Source organism: Podarcis pityusensis (assembly GCF_964106645.2).
Source record: "Podarcis pityusensis genome assembly, chromosome: 8".
In the NCBI taxonomy this organism is placed as follows: Eukaryota; Metazoa; Chordata; class Lepidosauria; order Squamata; family Lacertidae; genus Podarcis; species Podarcis pityusensis.
Window position 1 is genome coordinate 67,615,245 of NC_138033.1, and position 27,910 is coordinate 67,643,154.

The following is a 27,910-nucleotide window of genomic DNA, read 5'->3' on the forward strand; positions in this document are numbered from 1 at the left end:
TTGCTTTTGGCTCTCACCTGAACCACTGCTTGTAGGTGTCCCCTGGCAGATCACTGAGGAGGGAATGTGGCGCTACATAGAAAGGTTCCCCCTCCCACACAGAGAGAGTAATAAAATCCTGTCTTATTAGGGATCAACCAAATGCAATTTATAAACCTCTACAGACTTTACAATAACTGCATGGTGGTCTGAAAGGCAACCCACACACCTAAGTACTTTGGGGGTGGCAACAGTCTGCATACACATCATCCATTTAAAGCACAGCTCCCCACAAGGAATCCTGGGAACTGAATCTTAACTCACAAACAGCTACAATTCCCAGCACCCTTAACAAACTACAGTTCCCAGGATTCCAGTGTGTGCATGTGCGTGCTTTAAATGTATGGTGTGCATACAGCCAATGTCACACACTTCAGGTTTCAGAGGAAGACTTTAGGCTCTCCAAGTCTTTCTCTTTTTCCATTGTTTTAAAGAGCTGCAGAAAAATCGACAGGTTACTTGCCCCCACACCCCCGCCGTGTCTCGTGGAAACCAATCTTACTCAACAGAGACAGCTAGACAAGAGGATGTTTAAAAGCCCAGGTTATAAAAGAGAAAATTAAAAACAACCACAGCCTGCTGTTCGACTTAGTTTACTTTTCCTAGTAGCAAAATGCACGTTCAAGGAAGACGAATGGGAAAGTTCGGGTGACGCTAGCTCTAGAAACAGGAAGGATGAGGTGAAACTTGGAATGCTGAACTGCGGTGTGGGCAGCTGTCCAAGGTAGCTCTCCAGATATTCTCAAACTGCCCATGGAGCAGCCTGCAACCTTGGAGACACCGTTGTCTCTTTAATAAAAAGTCATTTGCCCGTCAGAGAGGAGACAACACTTCTGCACGAACCAGTAGGATGCGGACATGAGTTGTACCATGCAGACTTTCTGGAGCAGAATCTGGTCCTCAACACGCCTGGGCCCAGCTGCTCAGCTCTTCGAGTGAAATCTCTGTTGATCTCTTTGGAGCACATTTGTAAACAGCTCGGCAGCTTGTCCGCTCCATGCAGCCAGCACTGAATTTAACGCGGAGACGCTGGAAACATGAATGACTGCATGCAAACCCCAGCAGGAGATTGCTAGGATATGTCACGCCTCTCGTGGACATCTTGTAACAGAAGCCTTCCCTCTTTCTGGGGAGGGGCGGGGAAGCAACAGAGCAGCATTGCTGGCAAAGGCAGTCCACTTTCACCATCTAGTGGCCCCCCGCAGAAGTGCGCAGAGGTTGGTTCCATCCTAAATTCCTGCAGAAAGTATACCAATCTGGCTCTGAAAGGTCTTGCAGCTCTGAATATGATATGGGTTGGTACACAACAAAGGCTGTATGCTGGGAATGAGTTTTATATTAAAGGGGTGCACAGTATTCTCCAGAAACTGTTCCAGTGGCTAGGGGTTAATATTATTTCATACCGCAAGCCCTTCATTACTTCTGGAGATAGGAACCTGTGATTCTCCAGCTGCTGTTAATACTCTCATCAGTCCCAACCAGCACAATCAATGGTCATAAATTATGAGCTGTAGCCCAGAAACATCTGGATGCCCACAGAACTTGAGCACATCAGCACTGTCTTCTCCTACAGTTTCCAACAACTAGTACAATCACATCTTGTGCAGGGGTTATAGTCCAGGAATGCCGCAACTACTCTTACCTACCGAGCAAGGCAGGTGTTCTTGCAGGGCCATCCAATATCTTGCATTTCTTTTTCAAAGTTTGTGCTTCTTTTTGTTATTTAGATTGAGTTCCATTTTCTAAAGGAAACCTTCTTGTACTACTTACTTAATACAAAATGCTATTGGAAGCCAGCATGGTCAATAGTTATGGATGATAGGAGTTGCAGTCTAGCAACAACTACAGTGGAACCTTGGGTTACATACCGTCCTCCTTACGAACGCTTTGGGTAACAAGCTCCGCTAACCCGGAAGTAGATGCTCCTTGCTGTGAACTTTGCCCTGGGATGCGAGCAGAAGTCGTGTGCCAGCAGCAGGCCCCATCAGCGAAAGCACACCTCATGTTAAGAACGGTTTCCGGTTAAGAACGGACCTCCAGAACGAATTAAGTTCGTAACCGGAGGTACCACTGTAGAAAACACCAGCTCAGGAAAACCTGGCTTTGTCTCACCTAACACACAGGTCCTATTCCTCAAGTTGGGACCAAAGGATTCCAAAGATCAGAATACAGGATCACAGGAATAAGTATTCTAATACATATTACAAGAGGGAGGAGGGGGGAGAGCGGAGTATGCATATAAAAACCACAGCTGCCTTCTGTTAATCTTTCATTCAGTACGGGCCCCACAAATAATTCCTGGGAGCTGCAGATGAAGAAACAGGCCAAGGAACTAATTATCAGCTGCTGAAGAGACGACTAGTGGCCTGAGAAAATTCTGTTTTATTTGTTCTGTCCTATTTCAGTATTTTAAACTGCAGGCTACCTTAAGTGCACTGACAGACAGCAATTAAATGCAGTTAGAAGTTTCTGGACACCCCCCCCCCAAAGCCTCTCTAGCCCAAGCTGAAAGACAAAACACAACTGTACTAATACAGAGTGTCATGACAGAAGAAAGAATGCCTAGCAATATTCTGATATTGCATATATACACACAAAAGAGAACACTAGCTCTTTTTTCACCTTGCTGATTAGTGGTTGAGGAAAAACTCTTGTTTTTCTTCAGCCTGGACTGAAGGCAAGAAACTCAAGAAAGTCCAGGTAGGTACACCCTTCCATTTGGCAATTCATTCAGACCTGCAGAGTATATGGTTCAATTATGTACACACTAGCTATACTTGTTGTTGGAGAGGCTTGCCCCCCACAAAAAAAGAGTAATCACTTTGTCATCCAGAACTGTATGATAGGGAATATGGCAGGTTGCCCTTTCCAGCTCCCTTTTAACCATGAAGTCTCAAATCACTTTTAAAAACCATGCGGACAATGCCCAATGAAGGCTCAAAAATCAGGAGCGAGGGCAGGAAATCCTCCGATCAAAAAAAGCAACATTTAGCGGCCTCTCTTTTCCATTCTGCTTATTGAATAACAATTCCTGTTTGCAAAACAGCCTCTAAATGAAGTATGGATCTTGCAGTGCTAAACGTTACATACTTTAAACTGAACTACCATAGTAAGGCCAAACAGGACACAGATGACTAGCCTATGGGCCCTTCAAACGATGGAGGATGCCAACTCCCATCAGCCCTTACCAACAGGACTAATGGACAGGAAGGGTGGGAGATGTAGTCCAGTCCAGTAACATCTGGAAGGCCAAATGTTATACACCCCTGGACTAAAGCATCAGGTCTAGCAAGGGTCCATACCAGAGCACACATAGATGAAAAATCCAGAATTGAAATTGCTGTATCAGAGGATGATCAACTCACAGGTTGAATGAACAGATGCCAAGACTTGTCCAAAATATAAAGAACACTGCTGTAAGCCAAATACATCATAATAACTGATCACTAAAAAAAATCTACTCACAAAATTCATAGTAGACGCTAGAAGCCAACACTCATATTTCATTTGTGACCCATTCTCAGGGTGCTACTACTCTAGGAATTTCTTGAAGATGTTTTACTTCAACTAGGCTTTGAGATGTGCTTTAATAGCTAGAGGCTCACAGTGCAAGAGGTTATTCATGGACATCCCAAAAAGTTTATTTGTTTGCCGTTATTTTACAACAAGAGAACAAACTTCTCTTTTGAGGAAAGGCACCACATTTGGATATTAAATCCAAACCACAAGCACAAAGTAATCAATGGACATTTTCTTCTAAGCTACAGGGTTCTGGAATGCACAAAGTAAAAACAAAATCTCCAAAATCCTCCCTACAAGGCAATATAAATCTCAAAACTGGCCAAAAAGCCTCCAGTCAGCAGAGCATGGAGGGAAGTTTTAAACTAGTTGTTGAAAAGTGAGTCCTAAAAAAAATTATATATATAAAGGGGGGGTCCTGAACTCATAGCTCAAGAAGAGGTTCAGGGAGGGAAAGTGTGCTTATTTATTTAAAAAGACACACAGGCTATATGTTGTCTCCAATCTCAGTCCTACTCAGAGTAGACCCATTGAAGTTAATAGACATGATGAACTAAGGTTCATTAATTCTAATGGGTCTATAGTGAGTAATATTTAGCTGGATTCAACTCTTTAGACATAAATCACTCAGGGAAAATAAAAGTATTCTCAGTCGGGCTTGTGAAGATACTTTATGTTTAATACATCTGAAAAATGCATATACAAAGAACTTAGACATGGAAAAAAGCATCAGTTCAACACTAACGAGACTATAAGAATTAGAATTTGGGAAGACTGAGAAATATTAAGCCAGAGTATAGTTCTAGTAAGATCCCTATTAACACTGGAGTCAAAGACCCTCACATGGTGTGTTATACTAAGCAACAACCTGGGGAGGCAAGAGCTGCTGACACACAATGCACTTTTAAGGTAATTCCTCTACTGGTCCCCAAGGTGCCGTATTGAACATCTTTCCCATCCATATTTTCTCCTGATGGAGGCGTGTCTCCTTCCCCCTCGTCAAAGAGAACGCTAAACCGTTTTGCGGCATAGTCAGCTGGTTAGCTTCAACCCTCCTTTACAGCAAGCAAAGGCCATGTGAGTGGGTTTCAAAATCTCACTCATGTGGCTGATCAGAAGCCTCTGCTTGCCAAGAGAGAGGCTGGTTGTTTAGCAAATCCAATGGACTGCACTAACTTTAAAAAGATGCAGTTCTCCCCTTTCAATTAATGCCTAATAATGTCAAGTTTTGAAAACTAGCTACAAAAGAATTAGTAATTGGCAAAGTTAGGTGGGGTTTGTGTAGATGTGTGTGTGCGTTACACACCCAAAAAAAGAGCTTTTGGCGTAATATATAAACAAAAGACTTGTTTACACATTTCATGTTTTAAAGGGCAAGATGGGAATTTCTGACCTGCTTGGAGAAAAGAAAGGGAAACAGATTGAAGGCAACTTCAGAGGAGGTGCAGGATGAACTACACCCCTCTTCAATGGAGCACCAGTTTTGGGACATTCTCATTTCCAGAATATGTTCCAAGGACTGAAACCTGCTCCCCCTAGACTGCAAGCTGGCCACAGAAGATCAAAGAATCCAAGCAGCACCAGCCTAGCATGATGGGGAAAGGCTTGGAGGCCAGAGCCTAAAAGTTAGTCTGTTACAGAGAAAAATCACCACAAGCATGCCTGAATTTTAAAAACAAAGAAATTAAACAGTAAACAAACAAAAAACCCTAGTACTGATCAGTGTTTGCTGAAATACAATATTATTATTATTTTTTTAAAAAAATTCAACTAACTGAAGGGCACTGGAGGAAGAGCACTAACATTTGCATCTCACACAGGGAGCGAATGGGAAGAGGGTGCACGACATTTGTCATTATTGCAAAAACAAATGGGAAAATCTGAATCTTTAGTTTGATTTCAACATTGCTTTTAGTATGACATCAACACCAGCTTTGCAGAAGGGGGCCGTGAAGGGATGTTCATAGCAGCACACATCTGCGGCTCTTCTTCGGCTCCGGAGGCTCCAGGGCAGCCAATATCGCCTCGTCAAATACATTCTTTAGGCCTTTCTGAAAAGGGGCAAAGAGAAAGGGGCTGTCTCATTTTCTGGGTTATTAAAAGCAAACCGTGTTTTAAAAAGCCCACAAAGACAAAGTTAAAGATTGAGTAGAGATGAAGATCCTGCAGTGAAGCAATATTCCTTTCCGAGTGTTTGAACCTCGTTTATCAGTTTTGTTTAAATGATAATAATAATACAGAGCACCCAACATTTAAGCCCATAAAACAGCCTGAGGACATTTTCAGCAAGTCTCAATAGTTCAAGAAATGAAGTATATGTACTAAAGCAATTCCCATGGACCGTGTGTGTGTGTGTGTGTGTGTGTGTGTGTAAAAGTAATATTACAACTCACATGCTAATGACAATGAGTTATCCCGTGTTGAAAAAGAAGTAATGATCCAAGGAAAGGGGGCAAGTGACACCCAGGTTAGATTAGCAAGCAAGCAAGAATGGAGAATCCTTTGGCACAAATCAGCCAAGCCGTGTGACGTACCATGTGTTACTGAAGCAGCAGAAGTAGACTTGGAAGCAAGGAATGGTAGTAGACTTCAATAATGGGAAAATGAACAGGTAGGTACTATAGTGTATAAATGTTAAACTGAAGCAAATGAATGCAGACAGGAATAATGCTTCATCAGGCATTTATACAAACAACTAATTTTAATTTTGAAATGTAAAGAACTACAATTGTATGTCTTTTCCTTCCTTCAGACAACAGAAGCCAAATGGTATGACTTTGTTTTAAAGAAGCTTTACATTTTACAGTTGCAAATTTTGAGAATGAGTAAAAATAAGTGATACTGTGTCACTGAAAACAGAAGTTAAGACGTCTGTCAAGCAGTAGCAGGTACACCAAACTTCCTTCCCCTCCCACTTAGAGGACCAACAAATACTCCACTACAGCACAAACAGCCAAAGCAACAGCAAGCCCCACTGCACAGAGGAAAACCAGAAAATCCTTCACCATTTCAGCATCACTTGCAGGTCACTATGTCAGGTACAATCATCATGCAAATACAGTTAACAGAGCCACAAGAGAGAAAATGAATTGCACATCACTTCTCATTTGGATATAAAAACTCTTAACCAGGTTTTCACTTATTCCTCTCAAGTTTAACTTTTGAAATAGACCTTCAGTCCCTTAGCAACCTAACTTATAAAGCTATTAAAGATCCAGCAACCCAAGAAGCAAAAGGTTTAAGCGAGTCCAGTTCATGTTCCATAGCCATAACGAATTGTATAAGCAGTTTCCAATCCAAAAGCTAATACAGAGTTTGCTCTAAGACGTTAAGTAAAGACACAGCTTCTTTCAATCAGGATGGTTTTATTTGTTTTTCAACCAACTTTCTACAGCAGCAGGACAGAGGAAGCAGCAACAAGAAAGGAAAAAAAGAGGAAACTGTTTTAGAATATACAGCATTTCCGTTTGGGTTGAGTTTCCGGAGGCTCGAGGGCAGCTAGGATAGCCTCATCAAACACATTCTTCAGACCTCTCTATAAGACAGAGAGAAGGAGAAAAAAATAGTAGCCAGGTTAGAGGATTAGAGAGAGACACAAACACACACACACTCACACAAGCAGCTACAAAGAGCATTCAGGATAAAGGTGGTCAGCAAAGCAGATTTACTTTGTAACAAAGTAGATCTTTGAGGGAAAGAGGAAACAAGACAAGCACAGCAGAGGCTTAGCAAGAATGCTACCTGGATACTGTAGATGTTTTCTTACCCTATGAGTGAAATATTGTAACGTATCTCTTTCCAAAAGGAGCTTTGTAAGTTAAAAGGAAGAGCTGAAAAGTAGTTGTGTTAGTGAACACCTCAAAGTTGCATGTCCCTCTCAAAATGAAACAAAATCTACTCAGGAAGGCTCATTCCTGGCACTGCCACCACCACTGCCAAGAAAATCACAAGGTAGTTGCTTATCTAAGGGTACGCCCTGCTCAGCTGCAGTCCCTCCCATTTCACATCCTGATGGCACTTGCTCTGGGTGGCCATCTGCTACTGTCAAGTTCATTTCAGCAGCAACACCTACCTACACAGAGCATTACGAAGGGAGAGCACCACAGGCAATACTTTTGGCCAAATGTAACCTCCAGTTATTTTAAAACTTACTGATATTACAGCAAAGGATGGGTGAGGTTAGAACCGTCATAGGGTGGCATGTTCCAGGAATTCATTTGCTGCTCTCCAATTTCATATTGCTACTCATGAGTAGCAAAATACTCACCACCCACTTTCATGGTTTAACAGCATGCTCTGCCAACTGTAGAAGAACCTAATGCATGTAAATGTAGGCTCAAGTGATGTTCACAAGCAGTTGGGAGGACTGACTATCAACAAATCTTTCAGCAATTCTCAATGAATGGGAAAAATCAGTACTGTCTTGACCATGTTAAGAGTTAAGACAACTCCACACCACCTCTCTGGGGTTGCCATAAAGTCCAGGGAAGCAAGGATTATTGCAGCTCACGAACACTGGTTTCGGCATGAACACACACCAGCTTATAAAATGGTACGCTCCAGTTACTGTGTCAACAACAGCAATTATGGCCCCTGAGGTCACTAAGACAGGTAAAAGAAATCAGAAATGGGAGCTCTAGACAACTGTGTGTTCTGAACACCAAGTGAACAAACGTTTCTGTCTACAACAGACACATCAATGCACAAACCAATGATCTGCAGCAACAGGATTTCTAAGAAAAGGAACAGCAACTCTGTAACAGATTTGCCACTGTCACAAATTGACAGCTAAGTATTTGCAACTGAAACTGAAGACACTGGACTCGCCTAAATCTACTGCGCTATATGCAACCAATAGCCCAGAGAGTGAAAGAAATAGGTCCTGCAAATATACATCTTACCAGCACAAACACCCCACCCCCAAACAGATCATTTTTCATTTATCTGTCTGCTTTAGATAAAAAATATTGCACTGAACAGAGGGTTCGTGGAAAAAAATGATGTAAGTGATTAAGTGATTTGACGTCATGGAATAGGCCTACATGATCACCCAAGCATGGAGTAAGCTCAGCTGAATATCCTCTGGAGAGCCACAGAAGGGATTTCCTGCAACCAAGGACTGCATCCCAGTGCCTGCTGTAATCATTTGCCAGCTCCATTACACAAGTATCAGAGTAATAATAATAAAGTAGTGTACTGGTATAATCTATTGCACCATAAAGCAGCAGTTTCTCCCTTGCTTTGTTCTTTATACAGAAAAGCAATTTAGCTGATCCTGGATTATGAGTGTGAAAGCAACTGTTCTAAGCACAATCTCAAGCTTAACATGCTTGTTAACTTTGTTTTAGATTTGTGACAGGCTAGCCTTTGAAAAGCCATTTCACAAAAACAGGTTGTTTTTTTAATTCACTGTTTTCTATAAATTCTTGCCTAAAATGGGTTTAGGAACATTTAAAAGGCCAAAAGCAATATTATCATTTGAGACAACTACAGGCTACAGCATACAGTAATGAGATTCCCTACTTTAGCTATCACCAATATGCAGCCTTCCGGATGTCTGGACTACAACTCCCACCAACCGAATGGGAGTTGTAGTCCAAAACAACTGGCGACACCAGGTTGGCAAAGGTTGCCTTAACTAGGAAGAATTATGTGGGAGATTTTGGCTGGAATTTCTAGTTAGAATCCATGAAATCTCAGAAAGAAGGGCCTGCTGTAGCAATGGGTGAGAGCGCCTGGTGGTCACAGCTCAAAACTACAGTGTGTTTCACCACTTGCATATACCACCAAGTGATAATGAGAACTTAGGTAAAGCCCTAATGCTATTCACAGAATTATAAGCAGAAATATTTCCAGCCCTACTCTTGATGATATTACAGTTCCATGTCCAACTATGTGTTGGTTGGAATTTGGGAAAGGGATTTGTGGAAAGTCACAATTCCCTGAAAATGCCTAATTTCTGAAAAGGTGTTGTAGTTTTGCTGCAGTGCCAGTAATACGCAGGAAAAAGTAACTCAAAACCTTAAACCATTTACTATTTTGCAAGTTCATCATGATTCTCATGCATAAAATCAACTGATTAGGTATAATTACTATTGCAGTTCCGTAACACCACTAATGTTTCACCAACATACATGCATTAAATTTAGCTGTAAAGTATGCTATCTCACATATCAGTTTATTTTTATTAATAGGTGTTCCCTATGCATCAAAGGTAGGTGAAAAACTCATTCAGTTCTGTATGTGTTAGATAGGACTGGTTTTGAATTGTCAATCATACCGGTCCACTTGTTTTAATTAGTGTTCTTGCATTAGAATCACTCACACTATCACCTAGAACCCTTACAGAATATCAGAACCCACGGTGATAAGATACACAACTTTATTTGACTATAATTTAGCCGTTTTTCATAACAATTAACCATCCTGACAAAATTTGTGTTTGTTCTATTATATGCTCAATGATAAACACGTGTAAGGAAAATAATTTGTTTGCAGTAAAAAATGCTCAAGAAAGTAAGTGCAAAATACTTGATAAATTTTTGAAGCTAGTTCTAGTATCTTCAGGTGAAAAACATTTAAATTCTTCTCATGCAGCTAGAATGAACCATAAAGAACTCACTTTGCCAAAGAGCATGTTTAGCTATTCCACTCTACTATGAAAGAAATAGTCCAGAACACCACAAATGAGAAGCCTTACCTGTGTGAGTGCAGAGCATTCCACATATTTGACAGCCTTCAAGTCCCGTGCCAGCTTTTCAGCAGTCTCAGGAGTGATAGGCTTCTGCTTATTCTTGGCAAGTTTCTCAATTGTTGAAGGGTCATCTCTGAGATCAATTTGGGTCCCAACAAGCAAAAAGGGAGTCTTTGGACAATGGTGAGTGATTTCAGGTACCCACTGAAGAGAAGATAAAATGTGATGGTCATAATGCAAATATCAGGATATCCAACAACACAGGACACTTTTTACAAAGCCTGACAAAAACTAGTTTGGGGGTCAAAGCATACTCACCTTTTCTTTCACATTTTCAAATGAAGATGGCGAGACCACTGAGAAACAGACCAGAAACACATCTGTCTGTGGATAGCTGAGGGGCCGTAATCTGTCATAATCTTCCTGTCCTATTAAAATTAAAAAATGACATCAGAAGCCTATATTGAGGGGGAAGGCCTTATAATGTGTCATTTTTTCAGATAACTATGCAGGCATATGGGGGGGGGGGCGGGGAGAATACTACCATAGATTAATAACTTCTTACACTCCAAACAACTTATCTTCCTTGCACCTATCTATGGCTCTCAAGATTATGGGCAGACAACAGAAAACTGACAATTTTCATCTAGTATATCAATTTATCAACCAGAAACCAGATCAAGCAGCCACCTTGATTGTTTTATAGAATGGTGGTATAAATACCCTAAGAAATTCAGCCTGAGATTTTCAGTTCCATGTAGGAAGAATTTTTTGATACCAATACCACAGGCGCCATGAGTCTGACTTACTCTGATGTCGGGCAGATAAGCAGCAGCAATTCTCCACTTCATCCAGAGAAAAAGCAGCCTATTACTGCCATGCACATTGCAAATTGCCAAATCACCCTGTGAGAAGTAGACACTGCTCTCCACTGACCAGAATTTGGCAAGCAGCAACTCCACTGGAACCATCCTTCCTCCCTGCTGATCTGCCACAGCGCTTACTCACATGCACTACACCATCTAGGCATAAGTGCCCATCCCAGCCAGGCAAGAACTGGAAGCCTTAGTCACCCTCTGTGCTTAATTTCACAACCAAGAAATACTGTGAAACATCATGAAAGCTGTATGAATGGCAATGTCCACCCTGCCTAAAGGCAAGAAAGGATAGAGTGCTGCCAAAGTAGCATTCCTGGATTGGAAACAGAAGTGTGCACACACAATCCTTAAGACACCATACTGCATAACATAGCCACAAAGTGTGAACTATGCTATTTCATACACCTCAGATGAACTAATACAATAAACCTTCCCCCGTTCTCACAAAGTATACTAGATCCTCCCTTCTACTCTTCCTGTTACAATGGCTTCTTCCTCTTTACTTCTTTCCCTTTACTGTCCTGTTCATCTTCATTCTGTTCCTTCTCTAGTCCCCCAAGAGAAGTGCCTGCCAGATTAGTTCTCAATTCTAGCTGAAACAGCTACTTTTACAAGAAGAGCAAGAGTCTCTCCACTATATTTTAAATCCCTTTCACACCCTCACAAAACGGTCTGAGCTCAAAGGCTGCCTAAGAAGTTACAGATGCAGGATAACAAGAGATTGAGCTTCACCACCTGGGGGCCAACTGGAAAACACTGCTTTGACCACATAATACAGTCATATCCTGCAATTCTGTGTATACTTGATGGTTGAAAGTTTTTTCAAAAATCAAGAGCCAGTCTTGAAAAATTAGGTAAGCAGCTAGGAAATCAAGTCACCTGCTTTCCCCATGGGTTTAATTTCAAAAGAGAGCTTACCTGCTGTATCAAACAGGCCTAAGGTATATGGCTCTCCACCGATCATCACTGTAACAGCATAGTTATCAAACACCTGGGGAATAAGAAAGAAGAGGCAGAGTGAAAACATCACCTTCCAAACATAAGCCATATGCAGGCAGGTAAACCAACAGTCAAAAGAGAAGTGTGACTTTGTGTTCATGACCTATCAGATGACTGAGTTCAATTATCACCACTAGACACAACGACATTGAAGTTGGCACACCTGCCAATAAAAAAAACCTTACAAAAACCTTATTATATTCTTCTAAATTTGCAGTTGCCACTGTTATGAAGTACAAAGCATAAAGTAAGCAACACAGTAAAACTATAGCCCACTCTTGTCTACTGAAAATCAAGTGAAAAAACTGATTGTAACAAGTAGTTAAATTAAATAGCACAATTGTTTTCTTTTTTCTCTCTTTTTTAAAGCTGAACAAGCAATTTGCTAGTTTTATTAAGACTGAAATCTTAAAAAGGTTCAAGTTATAGACAACAGTTTATGTTAACATTTACATCTTAATGCAGGTAGCACATTGGTCAACTAGTGAAAAATGGGTTCAGGGCTCTGATTATGGTGTAGCAGAATAGTCAAAGCTGAACATTTTACCTACTGCACTACATGCATGTGCGAGCAAACATCCACAGAACACAATCCTTTCCAACAGAACATCTTAACTGCAAGCTTCCCATGCTTAGCAAACCATACAATAATGCTTTGTATCATGCCAATGTGTCTTGGTCTCACTGCTGAAGCAGTACAGCAGCAGCCTCTCTCAGATGCTAATTGAAATAAAGAATTGCAATTTCAAATATATTTGGTATGAAATAGGGTGTCTGGGCAGTCTATTCTGCAGACCCCAACTTGCAACAGAATTTCCTTTATCAAATGAGATAAGTGAGGATCTTCAGATTATGACTTTGTAGCAACTCACTTTTATGTTGTATTTAGCTATAAAGATACATGCTTGCTAAATGGAAACCAATTCAGTGGCAGAGGGGGGAATGCCCTAAAGGGATACTATATTGATCTAAAGATAAGCCTTTAGTTAGGCAGCAGTCCACAGTAACTTATAAGGGGTCTATGCTCTTATCAAAACTAGAGGAACTTGTCTTACACCAGATAGCCCTGGTTTGCTTTATCATGCTATTATGAGGACCAAGATGTGATAGCCTGAAGGGAAGATCAAAGGAATGCCAAAAGAAGACAGCTCAAAGCATAGCTGCTCACATCCTTAAGATTTGATATGGTAAGTGAGAACAAAATAAGACAATACAAGGATTTACTGTAGAGCACAGAAGATCCATTAACTGCTAAGGTGTTGGGGTTAGAGATGTGAAGGTATGGAAGACAACTGGGGAAAAAATAATCTGCCAAAGTCTTTAAGTTTTCCAATGGAAAAATTAGAGACATAGGGGAAAACACGAGGAAAAAACCCCTCTTCTGAACTAATGTCTTTTTCAGAATGAAGGAAATACTTTTAAGCCTTAAGGTTTAAGGCAAGGTTTTAAAATACTATTTTATCTTTACACTATCAAAATGCTTTCCAATAATCACGTAATTATTCTTTAAGGTAAGTGATAAGTAATTGTACTTTTAGCATACTGTAGACATGGAGAGCTCTCAAATTCCCTGATCCTCCATCAAGTGAAAACATTGTCTATATTTACGAATACCAAAATTAAGAAAGAGTAGAAAGGCTTGCTTCAATCTGTTGAAACCTTCAGTTTCTGAAATTTATTGAAGTAAAATAAGAATTCAGAATTGAATTTCAGTGTCTTCCAGACATTGTTACTGAATAAATAAAAGCTTGTGACGCTAGTATTTATAGCAGGCATGGCCAAACTTGGCCTTCCAGATGATTTGGGACTACAACTCCCATCATCCCTAGTTAACAGGACCAGTGGTCAGGGATGATGGGAACTGTAGTCCCAAATCATCTGGAGGGCCAAGTTTGGCCATGCCTGATTTATAGGTAAACATTTTTTAAAGTGGCATGTGGCTTTCATGTGGTTAATTTTGACCACAATTACTACTACACTTACTTTGTGCTGTGATTAGAAATTTATAACACTGTACTACTTAGTAATTTAACTCAATATTCAAGCTGATCATTTTTTTTCTGAAACTAAAAAAGCAAAACTCAACATCCATATTTAATTATGTGTGGAGGACTCCCCGGTCCTGAATGGGGTTACTGTGCCCCTGAAGGACCAGGTGCGCAGCCTGGGAGTCATTCTGGACTCACAGATGTCCATGGAGGCACAGGTCAGTTCTGTATCCAGGGCAGCTGTCTACCAGCTCCATCTGGTACACAGGCTGAGACCCTACCTGCCCATGGACTGTCTCGCCACAGTGGTGCATGCTCTAGTTATCTCCCACTTAGACTACTGCAATGCGCTCTTTGTGGGGCTACCTTTGAAGGTAATCTGCAAACTACAACTAATCCAGAATGTGGCAGCTAGACTGGAGACTGGGAGCAGCCGCCGAGACCATATAACACCAGTCCTGAAAGACCTACATTGGCTCCCAGTACGTTTCCGAGCACAATCCAAAGTGTTGGTGCTGACCTTTAAAAGCCTTAAACGGCCTCGGCCCAGTATACCTGAAGAAGCGTCTCCATCCCCATCGTTCTACCCGGACACTGAGGTCCAGCGCTGAGGGCCTTCTGGCGGTTCCCTCACTACAAGAAGCAAAGTTACAGGGAACCAAGCAGAGGGCCTTCTCGGTAGTGGCACCCGCCCTGTGGAACGCCCTCCCATCAGATGTCAAAGAGATAAACAACTACCTGACATTTAGAAGACATCTGAAGGCAGCCCTGTTCAGGGAAGTTTTTAATGTGTGACATTTTTATGTATTTTAATTTTTTTGGGAAGCTGCCCAGAGTGGCTGGGGAAACCCAGCCAGATGGGCGGGGTACAAATAATAAATTATCATCATCATCATCATCATCATCAATACTATGACCTTTTAAGTTAGTCAGTCTCTAGTTCTGCTTTTTCTGTTGCAAATAAATTGGAACCTCTCTGAAAGAGGGATTATAGCTTATGAATATGCTTATCCCCCTGCCTCCTCTGGTGTTGCAGATTTTCTGTCCCCCCACCCCCATCAGCTTGCTACATCTGCAATTACAGTTTGAATAAAACTAAGGCTTCTGTCATTTAAAGAGTCATAAATGCACCTGTTACCAAACAGTACAATTTATGTGCTATATACTTTTTATGGTCTTTAAAGTCTGATTAAGTACTACATATATTTCAAATTTTATTTTAAAAAATCCAGAAATTTTACACCTGTGTAGTGATCAAATAGTTGACAGAGCAAACTAGAGACTTATATAATTACCTATATGAACTGAGAACCAATGGCCTCAACAAAGGAGTCTGCAAATTACCATATCTACATGCTAGGAGAAATACTGATCCCTCAAACAAAATATGGATTCAGAAACATGGTAAAACATACAAAAATACAATTCCACAGCCACATCATGTATACACAATATCGCTAAAAGCGAAAACACATAAAATACAGGAATCAACTAATGGTATACATGTACCAGTATGTAATTTAACTGACAAGGTTAAGATTCCCTATTCCCCACGTTGCACAGAAAAGAAAAATATGGAAATGTTACTCTTTACTCACCGTTGGTACGTATTCAGAGGGGAATTTATTTGTTGTGTAAGAAATTAGAAGACATGTTTTACCAACAGCACCATCACCCACAACTACACACTTAATCGTCTGCATAGCTGAAGTCTGCTACTTTATCAGGTCCAAGATTAATCTAGAAAGAACAAAAGAAAACAATTGCATATTTTTATAATTTTGTACAATGGGAAATATTTTTTCATCACTATTACAGCTTCTGTATCAGCACCCCAATAACTTTAGTCAAACAGGTCTATGACAGTTGAAGCAGCTAAAGAGTTGAAACAAAAAATTCAGAGGCAAGAGACTTTCAGGAGGAATCTATTTTCCTTCTCAACATCTGATAAGGAACCACAATTGATTACAGAATAATTTCAAGTTGGCCTCCAGTTTTATTTCCTCATCACTTGGAAACCCAGTAAACCTTCATGGAAGTTCAAAGGGCCTACATGGTGGAGAAAACATTGCTAAAAAGTTACTGGCACATTATTTAAAAGGTATTCACACATTAACGCTCCTCTACTTTCAAATAAGGTTAGGAACAAGAAAGCAGCAAGTGTTTCTGTATGATCTATGTGCATTTTGTATGATTTTGTCTATGAAGAAATGATGTGATATAGACATACATCTCAACACACTTCAATTTCTATCTAATCTGAATTTCAAAGTTAATAACAAGCTTTAAATGTCTTCCTCTTGCCAAGCTGGGGACCTCCAGCCTACATATCCGGTACCACAGCTGGAATCTGCCTTCTAACCACAAGCCCTTTCCTTCCTGTTTTGCAAGTAGACACCCAGAAGTAACAATGACATCCTAGCCAACCAAAGACACACACTAAACAATTGATATTTTAATTTCTGAAACAATTTCTACTACATAGGAAAAATACTACGTTTCGCACCACACCTTTTGGCCTGTTTGAGATCAATAACATTAAAACGAACCCTTCAAAATATGGCTTGACATGACATCTAATTCTGCCCTTTGGTGCTCTAAATCAGTTTCCAGTTATTAAAGGAAATACAAATCAGATGCAGCTCTTTTTGCTATTACTGTGGTGAGAGGTTCATGCGCTTTTCTGAAGATGAAACATTTCAGCAAGTTACATATGCATACATATGTATGCTGCCCACTTCCTTTAAAAAGCCCCATTTAGTACAGCTACCTTAGGGTTGCCATGTGTCCAGAATTTCCCAGAATACTGCAGTCGGAAGACGTCCGGGTAGAAATCGCAAAAAAATAAGTGTCTGGGAAAATCCAGACGTATGGCAAGCCATGTTGGCAGTGTTGTTTTTTGCAAATTTTCGTTAAAAATAGCTCAAAGACTTTTCTGTCCGGATTTTCACTGTTTGAAATGCTAAGCTAGCTACAAAGTTTAAGAACAGCTTAGTTTATGAACAATTTGGGATTAAGAACGCTGCAAACCCGGAAGTAGGTGTTTTGGTTTGTGAACTTTGCCTTGGAATAAGAACATGTTTCACTTCCTGTTGAGTGTGTTCCATTTGTAAATTGAGTCCCCCGGTGCTATGGGAAAACACACCTTGGTTTAAGAACACTTTGGTTTAAGAACAGACTTCCGGAACGGATTAAGTTCATAAACCAAGGTATCACTGTATTTCCTTCATCTAGATACGTACATTGTTCCTACTTCTAACAGCATAGATACACACTGATCGATGAGGTCACAGCTCCCTCCTACTGTTGGGTGTGCTCTCTTTTGAGTCACTGTACTTTGCCTTGTTCCTTTCCTCTGTGTGCTTTACTATCTCTTTTGCAGAGACACACCAACACGGAAGTAGGACTGGAAAAGTACTGAGGAATACTGGATAAGGTGGGAGGGCAAACATCTAGCTTGCCTTTAGCAGGTAAGAAGCATTATTTAGAAAGCTTTGCTAACACTTGTTAACACCCTCTCATCAAAGCATACCTCACTCAGTAGAGTCCTTATGCTGATGCTCAGCTATGGCAGCACAACTACTTAACAGGGCCTTCTGATGCATGCCCACCCACTTTGAACACAAGCCACACCTTACTGTGAGATGTAATCTCAGTAGAGCTTTCTTGACTTTCCTTCCCTCACAAGTGTCACATTTTACCTAGTTCACAAAGTGTTCCTACAAAAGTCAACCAACAGGAATGTTACCCATTCTTAGACTTCACCATACCAGCCACCAAAGAAAGATAGGTAGCTCTTCTAATCTTACATATACTACCCTTCAGATCAGAAGAGCAAACTAAAAGGAAAATCCACTGATCATTTTCAGGGTGGCCTGGTTCAAACAATTATGCAGCTATGACTAATTTAAATGAAGTTTCCATTTTGTAAACCAAACTATAGACTAACAATCTGCCATAAGTGGTCAAACACATGTACAACCTTTAATCTATAAGAGTAAATAAGAAGCTTTACTAACACAGTCCATATCCACAACTGCCCTGACCTGAAAATACATATTTTGCTCTGGAGAGAGCCCATGGTCAAGCAAGACTCTCCAGTATTCTTCGATGCTTGGAAAAACATGAAGGTCTGACTTCAGCAGCACTGGGAAATGGTAAGGGCTGTTCCTGACCCTGTGCTGAGCCTGAGACACAAGACGTCTTGCTGCTTTCTGAAGTTTAATGGAATGGGGACATGGCTCCATTCCTCTCCTCAGCTGTGGCAAACAACACTCAACATAATGTTAGAAGACCCTGCCCCTTCCTGGAAGGGGTGGGGCAGGGCCACGATAATACATTTTATTTGGCCAAACAAGCCAAAATTTATTGACTCTGATTACCTTTCCAGAACAAGGACTAGCACAACCACAAACATTAACTGAAAGTGGTCATACATGCAAAATTTAGATAGTTAAAGGGCTTAACAATATGAGGTCATATAGGTAGGCTCAGTGGATTATTTTTGTGAACCAGAGATGGAATCTGAACACCAGTAATAAATTCTTTTCTGAGTGGGGCTACTGTTAGATCCCAGTATCAAGCCCACAATACACAGACGACAAACACTGTGCCATACTTATAATGCTTTGATGCCCAAAGGTAGATTTTTCTCTAATTTCATTACATGTAAAAGCATGAGAAAAATATTTTAGAAAGTATGGAGTGAGTTTCTAGAGATTAACACTAGGTGTATATTAGTTTCAACTGTTGTTTTAAACCTGAAAGCACTGGATGATACCTTTGAAAGAAAACAAAAAATACAATCCTGCCTTTTTTTTAGTATTCACCCTGGTATTTGTTTTCCTAATTTTGAGGTGAAATGAAAAACATGTTCCCACACACATCATCACCCTGTTCAGATTACATATTCCAAATAGCAGAAAACACACTAGAAACAAGGAGATGAAGAGCACTGAGCAAATGCTTTGCTTCACAGAAGCTCCTAGCAATAGAGTCAACAGACCCCTGGATTATTGATGAAAAGAATTACTGGTGCCCTGAAATCTAAGAAGCTACCTGAATTCCACACAAATAATAACCAGCTGCACTCTTCCTAAACTCACTATGCTAATTTCTTCTGACACACACTGACAGAAAAGAGAGAGCATTGTTATAGCTTGGTTTAAAGAAGTTCTTCATGAAGACTACCTCATCAGTAGTTAACACTGAACAAATTTTACATTTTTAATTTTTCATCTTTAAATATATTTGAGTAGAATTTAAGCATGACAGAGGCAGGGGAAAGCAAGCCTATGTCTTAAAGGAACCACATAATAGCAAGAGAGTCAGTGTGGTGTAGTGTTTAGAGCAGGCATCCCCAACCTGCGGCCTTCCAGATGTTTTGGCCTACAACTCCCATGATCCCTAGGTAACAGGACCAGTGGTCAGGGATGATGGGAACTGTAGTCCAAAACATCTGGAGGGCCGAAGGTTGGGGATGCCTGGTTTACAGTGTAAAAACTAGAACCTGGGAGAGCAGGGTTCAAATCCCCACTCACGTTATAAAGCTCACTAGGTGACATTGAGTCAGTCACTGCCTCTCAGCCAACCTACCTCAACAGATTTGTTGTGAAGAGGGGCAGAACAACTGACACCACCTTGAGCTCCTTCAGAGAAGGTGAGATATAAATGCAACAAATAAATAATAAACAGATAGCAATCAGTCTAGCAGAAAAAGGGGAGGGAAGCCCCCAAAATGAAAATAGCTATTCATTGTGTGACCCACACAGGAACATGTTAGTATTCACATGCATCATGACTCACAAGTGTGAGAAACCCTGATTTAAAATGACAAATATAAAGTATAGTCAAGATCTTTAAAGTAGGCAAGTATGATACTACCAGTCCAATATAACAGGTTAATTTAGGAATGTCTCATCGAGCTCTTGGATCCAGGTTCCATTGAAATAAAAGACCTCAACAACATGCTAAATACAACTGAATGCATTGCTTTGATAAGATATGAATCAAAAATTCACATATGCATAATGGACATGACTTTTAACCTTTTCTTAAAAAATGTTTGATAAATATAACACCCATAGGCACCACAGTGTTCTCAGACACATCACTGATGCTTGCCAAGGCCCTCTGCCTATCTCTATTTTATGGGGGTTTTTTTAAAAAAATGCGGGTTTATTTTTAAGCTTTGGGGTTGTAATGGGGGGGGGGGTTGCCTGTCCTTCGTATGCATAGTAAGAGTCTTTTTCTTTTGTCTGTGTTTTATTGGTTTGTGGGGATGTACATGCTCTGCCTGCTGAAGGCACAGTCTGAGCACTGCCAGTTTTCTTCTCTGAAAATTGTATCCTGTGGTGCCCACCACAGTTTCTTAGATTTCCAAATGCTCCCAGGACCCAGAAAGGTTGGGAAACCTGAAAACAATTGCATGGGAAAAGTAATATGAAGTAGAACTCTTGCAAGCACTATTTCGAAAGATTCATGTCAATGACACACACACACACCCCATCCTCAGATAGAAACCTCAAGTTTATGCAATGCAATGGAGATAAAAAGCAATAGGAAAAGGAAACTGTTAGATTAACAAGCACTAAAAACTAAATTTAAAAAAGAACAGCTTGCTGATTGCTTTGCTAAGCAAACAAGTAAACGATTTTTGCAGACACAATTCAACTAGACTAAAGTGTTACAATAGTTAAAGCAGTATATAATTTGTCCCATCTTTCTAGAAACATTGTCCTCTAAAACGAATTGTATTGTAAAGAGGCGCTACTCTCTCTGTAAACTGAGATTTGCCCACATACTCCCTAGGTGGCTACTAACCCACAGTAAAGTCCTCCAAATGCCCTACAGTAATCAATGAGAATTATTCTGGGTGAACATGGCTGACATATTTCTAACACCATCTATCATCTGTCTGCATAAATGCACAAGAAATATCTGGGTTAACTTCTCTGGACACATACATTAGGGGATTTGATTTATAGCTAACAGGCAGTACATAGCTTCAAGGTCAGATTAAGTGCATCAATTCCTAGCCAAAGAAGACTACAAACAGAGAGCCACTACAGAAAGTACCATGTTACCATTTGCTTCTTTCTTATCATAAAGGAAGCTTTGTAGAGAGCTTTCTACACCAAAAAGTACTATTACATGATTCAGTCTATGCTGTACGCTAGTCAACATGTATCAATATCTAATTATTAGCACATGCACAAGCACACTACGAGAAAAGACAAGTTTGCAGCCATATGCAGAGAGTTTAATTACAAAGTAAAATGGCTTTTATGGCTGTCCTTTTAGTGTCCACGCGTGGAATAAATAACTTATCCTAGTATTGCATACATCTCATGTCACACATACAGGCTCAAACAACCTAAGGAGTTTCCATCACAAGATTTCTGTGAACATTCTTCCATTACAATATTTGTTAACAAAAAGCATGCTTCTGGTGGTCTCAATACATGGTCACCCAATAACTCACTGTACTTTAACACACAGCAGTAAGACTGATAATAAAGGCTGTAGCTCAGTGGCAGAACATCTGCCTTCCATGTAGTAGGTCCAAGGTTCAATTCCTGCCATCTCCAGGGCTGGGAAAGATCCCTGCAAGAAACCCTGGCAGACCACTCACTGCCAGTTAAGTGCTGGCAGTACAAAGCTAGCTGGACCAATGGTCTGACTCGGTATAAGGCAGGTTCTTATGTTCTTATAAGCCAATGTTCTAGCCATCAAGTATTAGCTAGTGGGAAGGAATTACCACCTCACTTTGCAATGAAACCAACAAAACAAATCTGCATTTAGAAGGCCTCAAATTAGTTGTGCAGAAGGCTCAATTATTTCTGGCAGCCACATACACAGATGTGTAGGTGACTACTAAGCAATAGTCTGAAGATCTCAAAACCTTGCTACATTTGAGTGCACTTTCTATAAACACCAACTTCATTTTGGTACCTATTGAGAAAACATGTATCAAACTGTGTGTGTAAATTAAGATGGATGTTTATTGTATTGTGAAAGTAAACTGTCTTTTTGTTTTCCCCTTTAATAAACTTGCAAGCAAAAAAAATCACAACAAAATCTCATTCCACTTAACACCATCTTTGATCATGATAATATTAGCTTCACCCCACTGGCCAATTCCTTCTTACACTCCAGGGACCACAATACGGACAGATAATAAAATCTGAGAATTTATAGTGTCTTCAAAGTGATTCAAATAATCTTTACAACCATTCTCTAAAGCAAGGGTGTGCAAACTGAAGCCTTCCAGAGGTTGCTGGACTACAACTCTCATCAGTCCAGCTAACATGGCACATTGTCAGGGATGAAGAGTGTTGAAGTCCAACAACATATAGGTCAGAAGTTGACCACAGCTGCTCTAAGGCAGCTGTATTATCCCCATGTTGCAGATTTGGGGGCAGGCGAAAGAAGAGGACTGATGCTGAGAGAGAGTACCCTTCCTAAGGCCCACTTGTGCAGAGCTGAAATGTGAATCAGGGTTTTCTCAAATGATAGCTCTCTGCCATTCTGCAACACCAGCTGTACGTAGAACAGTGGACTGACTCAGTACAAGGCAGCTCCATATGCCAATTGTTTGCAACATGCAATTTATTCTGTGAAAGTACTGTAATATATTCTGTTCTGTGTGGTAAATTTTAAGATTGGTTTAAAAAATGTGAACACCCAGGCACAGTGAAGTTATAGATTCAAGAAGAGCATTAAGAACCTCAATTCTGCTCTTATTATTGTCATGGAACAACAGCCTCATAAATAAGTCACTAAAGTTTCTAGCCTTACTTAAACTTGCCTACTAAGTGGGCTAGTGGGCTGTGTTTCTCCTCAGCCAACATAAAAATGTAAGCTAGTGGCCCTTCTAGCAGGCTATAAAATTAAAAATGCCTGCTTAGTTTCCAGGCTGGCCACAAACAAGGAGGCTTCCCCTTCTTCGCAGCCAACATGAAAATGAAAGAGATTGGCAGGGGGAGTCCGTCCTCTCCCACTTATTCCCCACTTACTCACCCAGATGCATGGGATCCCTTTGTGTCTAAAGCAGCGGTTCTCAACCTGTGGGTCCCCAGATGTTGTTGGACTACAACTCCCATCATCCCTGACCACTGGTCATGCTGGCTAGGAATGATGGGAGTTATAGTCCAACATCTGGGGACCCACAGGTTGAGAAACACTGGTCTAAAGTCAGAGGATCTTCTTAATGCAAGGCGGTGATATAGTACCACTAAAGATCAGCAATCTGTCTCCTTAAGCTTCCATAAACATATTTATACATGGATAGCAAAGTATATCTGACTGGGAGGCTAAGACAGAAAGGGTGGCTTGTCTATGTGTCACCTAGCAAATTCCAGTCTCCTAGCCACTGAATTACTGGTATTTTAATTCACATACTGCAGGTGGCAGGACAGAGAATACCAATAAAGATGTTCAAGGTACTCAATATACATTAACTTACATCAACCCTGACAACAGTCTAATGAAATAGGCCAGAAGTATTAGCATCCTCTTCCAAATATCACAGATGGGTAAAGTCTTAGGTTGGAGCAGCTTCATCTAAGGCCCATCAACCCTGGTCATTGCCCATACTTGCTAAGGCTGATGAGTTGTAGATCAGTGATATCTGCAGGGCCAAAGGTTCCCCATGCCTTATCTAAGCCCACCTATGGAGTTTCTGGCAGTAGAGGACAAGGGAAAGGAGAGAAATACTTCCTGAATAGTAGCTAAACCTCTCTACTGATTCACCAGCTTTAGAGTGGGGGTGGGGTGGGTAGGGAGTGATTATAGTTTTCATACTACAGAGAAGGGAAATATATTACACCAGTTTTGGGTTCAGACTACGTTTGCTGCATGTAGCTCACAATGAAATCGACAGGACTTGAGGCAAATCATGACTAACTTGTCCCATGGATTTCAATGCAACTACTGTACTCAAAACTGCATGCAATCCATAGCATTTAGAACTCACAGCACTTCACACATAAACTGTCTGCAATCCTAATTAAGAGATCAGCATTATTATCTTCCCCTATTTTAGCTAAGCCTGAATACAAAATAACTATACAGTATATTTTCCCTCCATCCTCCATTTTCCTCTCCCTGTTCTGTTGTCTCCCTCCTTTCAGTTTCCTAGATTCTCAGTGACAACAACCTGTCTACAAAACTCCATTTCTCCCTTCGACGTATCTCCTTCTGTACTGCAATACAGGGACCTGACCTGTCACCCTTTGCAAGCCCCTCAGAAGAAGAGACTTCTTCCACAGGGACCCCCTTCGCTGTCATCTCTCTCTTGCCAGTATCCTACATTACAGACCTGTCAAGAGGCAGGGGCCTACCATCCTATCCTCTGTAATCCCTTCTGGAGCAGAGACCTCTTCTCTCACTCTCTGTAACCCCCCTCCCCTGAGGGCAAGGGTGAGAGGCAGGGGCATGCCAACAGACATCCCCTTTCCTCCTCCAGCCTCTCTGCTCCACTGGAAGCCCACTGGAAGCAGGGGTCTGCCGTCTCCTCCCAATTCCCTCCCAGGGGTAAGGAACCTGTCCTCCCATCTGCTCCGTAAACCCCTCACAAGATTGGGGGGGGGCAGTGTCATATTCAGTGGAATCCCCCTTTTCTCTCCCCCTCCTCCTGCCTCTTTCTTGCCAGTTTCCTGCATTAAGAGCGCCTTTCATGGGGGAGGGTGCTGCTCCCAGCGGGGAGGCAAAGGGACATCCCCACCACCTCAAGAAAGATCCTCCCACCCTGCCCTGTATTCTGGTGGGCCAGAGACCAGGTCTCTTCTGCCTTTTTCAGGCCCAGGACACACTTTTCACCCAAACATGCATTTTGGGACCGATTTCTTTTCACTATATACACACACACATACATATTTGTGAGGCAGCAGGGGCTCCTGTGGCGGCCCCCCTTAGATCCGGCCACGAATTGTCTCCAGGTGCTGGGTCGGGGGCCTGATCCAACAGGAGCACCGCCCGCCACTCAAACATATATATTGCAAAAAAAATATTATATATTAGAAATGCACGTTTTAACCCAAACCTGCATTTGGGGGAGCCCTTTCTTTCTTTCTTTCAAGCGGGTCTGAAGCAGACTGAAAAGGCCTGCTCCATATAGGCTTGGATTGGGGGGGGGGGGGAGAGAGAGAGACCTGTCCCCGGGAGGCCCCCTCCCTGTTCTCCCTCTTCCCCTTCCTCTGCATTGGCGAGGGCCCCGTCCACGCCCAGCTGGGGGGGGGGGAGAGATTGCGGCGGGGATATACAAGGAGGGATGTGGGGGAGGGGGGAACCGAGACAGGAAGAAAGGGGGAAAAAGACCGAGCGGGGAGGGAGGCGGGAGGCCAGCCGGTAGATAAGGGAAGCCGGCGAAAAGGCGGCCCGGTGTCCGCCCTCAGGATGGTGCTGGTAGGGAGAAGAGGAACTGTCTCCTCATAAACGGGGCGCGCGGATAAAGAGCCTAACGGACGCCCCCCCCCGATCCTCCGCCAGTAGCCCCCCTCCCCCTCTTTCTTCCTTTCTTCTTCCTCCTCCTCACGGAGCTTCCGGTCGCCCCTCCCCCACCTCGCTCGGGAAACCGTTTCCCCTCCCCCCGTCAATCAAGCGGAAAAGGATAAAAAAAAACCAGGGCGACAGCGGCGGCGTCTTCCCCCCATCGCGCCGCCTCCGCCCCACCGCCAAGAAGAAAACGTTCCCCCCCCCTCCACCCGCGACCCCTCTCCGTACACACCCGGGCCCGTCCGCCTTCGCCTCGGCGGCACCAGCGCCTTACCTCACGCAGGGCGCTCTCGCTCTCCTCCGCCGGGCGTTGGCAGCTCGCTGCGGGGTCTCCTCGCCTGGGCAGCAAGGGCGGGAGGGGGAGGAGGGCCGGGGCGTGCGCGCTGACGTCACCGCGCTCCGCAGGAGGCGGGGCTCCGGGAACGGAACAGAGGCTTCGTCGTTTCGGGTGGGAGGGGGAGCGGATGAGCGGAGCCTATTTCTATTTATTTATGGCGTTGACAGGGCATTCCTTTTCCTCCAAGAGGGTGTACGCGGTTCTCTCCCCCACTCCTCAATTAAATACCCCCCCAACAACAACCCTGTGAGGTCGGCTGAGACTGACTCCAAGGTCACACCCGGTGAGAGCCTTCATGGCTGAAGGGGTGGAATCCGAACTCTGCTCCTCTCTCCCAGGTCCCAGTCCTGGGAACTGCAACCAACGAATCCATCTTTATTACGGTCAAATACCAGACAGTTCCCAGGAACTGTAGTTTAAGCCTGCCTGATTTAATCTGCAGCAAGCAGAGTCCTGGCTATTATTTATTTTGGACTTGGACTTAGGAAGTAGGCAGATCTAGACAGTTTGACCATGACACTCAGGATTTAGCCTCCTCAGCATCTCTGGCAGAAGAAGTCTGAGCGAATGGTATTTATTATTACGAAATAAAACATTATTACTATATTTATTCATACCCTGCCTTTTTCCCTGTTATGGACTAAAGGTGGTTTCGGATAAAGTTAAGAAGAGCTAGAAATACAGCAGGGGAAATAATGAAAAATAATCATTGATAGAATTAAAACTCTCTATATATTATCTATTAAAAACACAGAGATAATTACAATAAAAACAGCACCAGCACGGTAAGAGTAAATTGGGCAGGTTAATTTCTGCCTGGCTTGGCAGGGGATGCTTCTCAGCCTATCAGCTTCCCCAGTCCTCCATTCTGTAGAACCAAGTGCCACCAGGGTCTGTCCATTTACCCACCAGGTGCCCTTCTCTTACCCCCTCCTGGTCCCCATGCCAAGTGGAATTATTGCCCTATTTCACCCTATTCCTTGGAACCACTTGGCAACACTCTTCACAGTAAGCATCTCCTTAATTGGATATAACTTTAGTGGTCACTAAACAACTTTTGAGCATGTTTGCTGATATTACTACTATGCTTTCCACTTAGGCCTCCCAATACTTAAGATATGGATTGATTACCGGTAAAGGGGTTTTTTAATTTAAAAAATCAATTATGGAAAAAATTAAGTTACATTAATCCAGCTTTGTGTCCCAAGTACTGGAGAGGTTGTCCTGGTCGAGGCTCTTATATGTGATGGCACTGTCCCCATGATGCCCTTTTCTTCCTTCGTCAAACATCAGTGGAACAGCCAATAGTTTGCTTCCTTATTCTGCATTATCATGGTGTCAAATCTCAGTTGATCAATATGTGTCCATTTTTATTGATAACATTTTTAAAATGTAACTCTTCACAATCATCTTTTTATGACTGTATTCACTGGTATGGAGTCCTGTCACCTCTTTTTTTAAAATTTTGTTGCCCTTGGCAGCCATTTTTTGCAGCCACCCACAGCAATTTTATCAAGATATGAGTGCCAACATCTCTTTTTCTAATTCATTAAGAAACAGCACTGGGTCTATGAGACTTAGTTCCCAGCATGCAACCTTTAGAACTGCTGCCGCTATGATTCGCTCCTCAGTACCTTAAGACAGGAGTGGGAAATCATTTTCAGTTTGAGGGAGGCAGTAGGCCAGTGGCGCGCAGAGCAGGAGGGGTAAATTATTATTATTAGCCAAGTTACAGGGAACCAGGCAAAAAGCCTTCCCCGTAGTGGCACCCGCCCTGTGAAACGCCCTCCCACCACATGTCAAAGAAATAAACAACTATCAGACTTTTAGAAGACATCTGAAGGCAGCCCTGTTTAGGGAAGCTTTTGATATTTAATAGGTTATTGTATTTTAGTGTTTTGTTGGAAGCCGCCCAGAGTGGCTGGGGAAACCCAGCCAGATGGACGGGGTATAAATATTA

At 42.0% G+C, this 27,910-nt stretch overlaps 1 protein-coding gene and 1 long non-coding RNA gene across 4 annotated transcripts; one reads left to right on the plus strand and one right to left on the minus strand.

Annotated features, from left to right (window-relative positions):
- LOC308482846 lies at positions 1-5,312 on the plus strand. Its single transcript, XR_013989455.1, has 2 exons — positions 1-2,469; positions 2,539-5,312. It is a non-coding gene; the product is annotated as an uncharacterized lncRNA (long non-coding RNA).
- Positions 4,217-26,013, minus strand: CDC42 (cell division cycle 42). 3 transcript variants are annotated; one of them, XM_081016321.1, is made up of 6 exons: positions 25,888-26,013; positions 15,716-15,857; positions 12,049-12,121; positions 10,571-10,680; positions 10,259-10,456; positions 4,217-5,609 (listed from the first exon to the last, which is right to left on the minus strand). In XM_081016321.1, exons 2-6 carry the CDS (start codon positions 15,818-15,820, stop codon positions 5,520-5,522), a joined length of 576 nt encoding a protein of 191 aa, XP_080872447.1. In that variant the 5' UTR covers positions 15,821-15,857; positions 25,888-26,013; the 3' UTR covers positions 4,217-5,519. The 3 variants fall into 3 exon arrangements, with proteins under 3 accessions (XP_080872447.1, XP_080872448.1, XP_080872449.1); XM_081016322.1 differs by having other exon boundaries at positions 25,846-25,940; XM_081016323.1 differs by lacking the exon at positions 4,217-5,609 and adding an exon at positions 6,904-7,093.
- Between the last annotated feature and the right edge of the window lie 1,897 nt (positions 26,014-27,910).

Coding starts and splice junctions, on each gene's coding strand:
- CDC42 (XM_081016321.1), bottom strand. CDS start 15,820: ATGCAGACGATTAAGTGTGTAGTTGTGGGTGATGGTGCTGTTGGTAAA. Junction 12,122..15,715: donor CCTCTGAATACGTACCAACG/GTGAGTAAAGAG, acceptor CTTATTCCCCAG/GTGTTTGATAACTATGCTGT. Junction 10,681..12,048: donor AGGCCTGTTTGATACAGCAG/GTAAGCTCTCTT, acceptor TAATTTTAATAG/GACAGGAAGATTATGACAGA.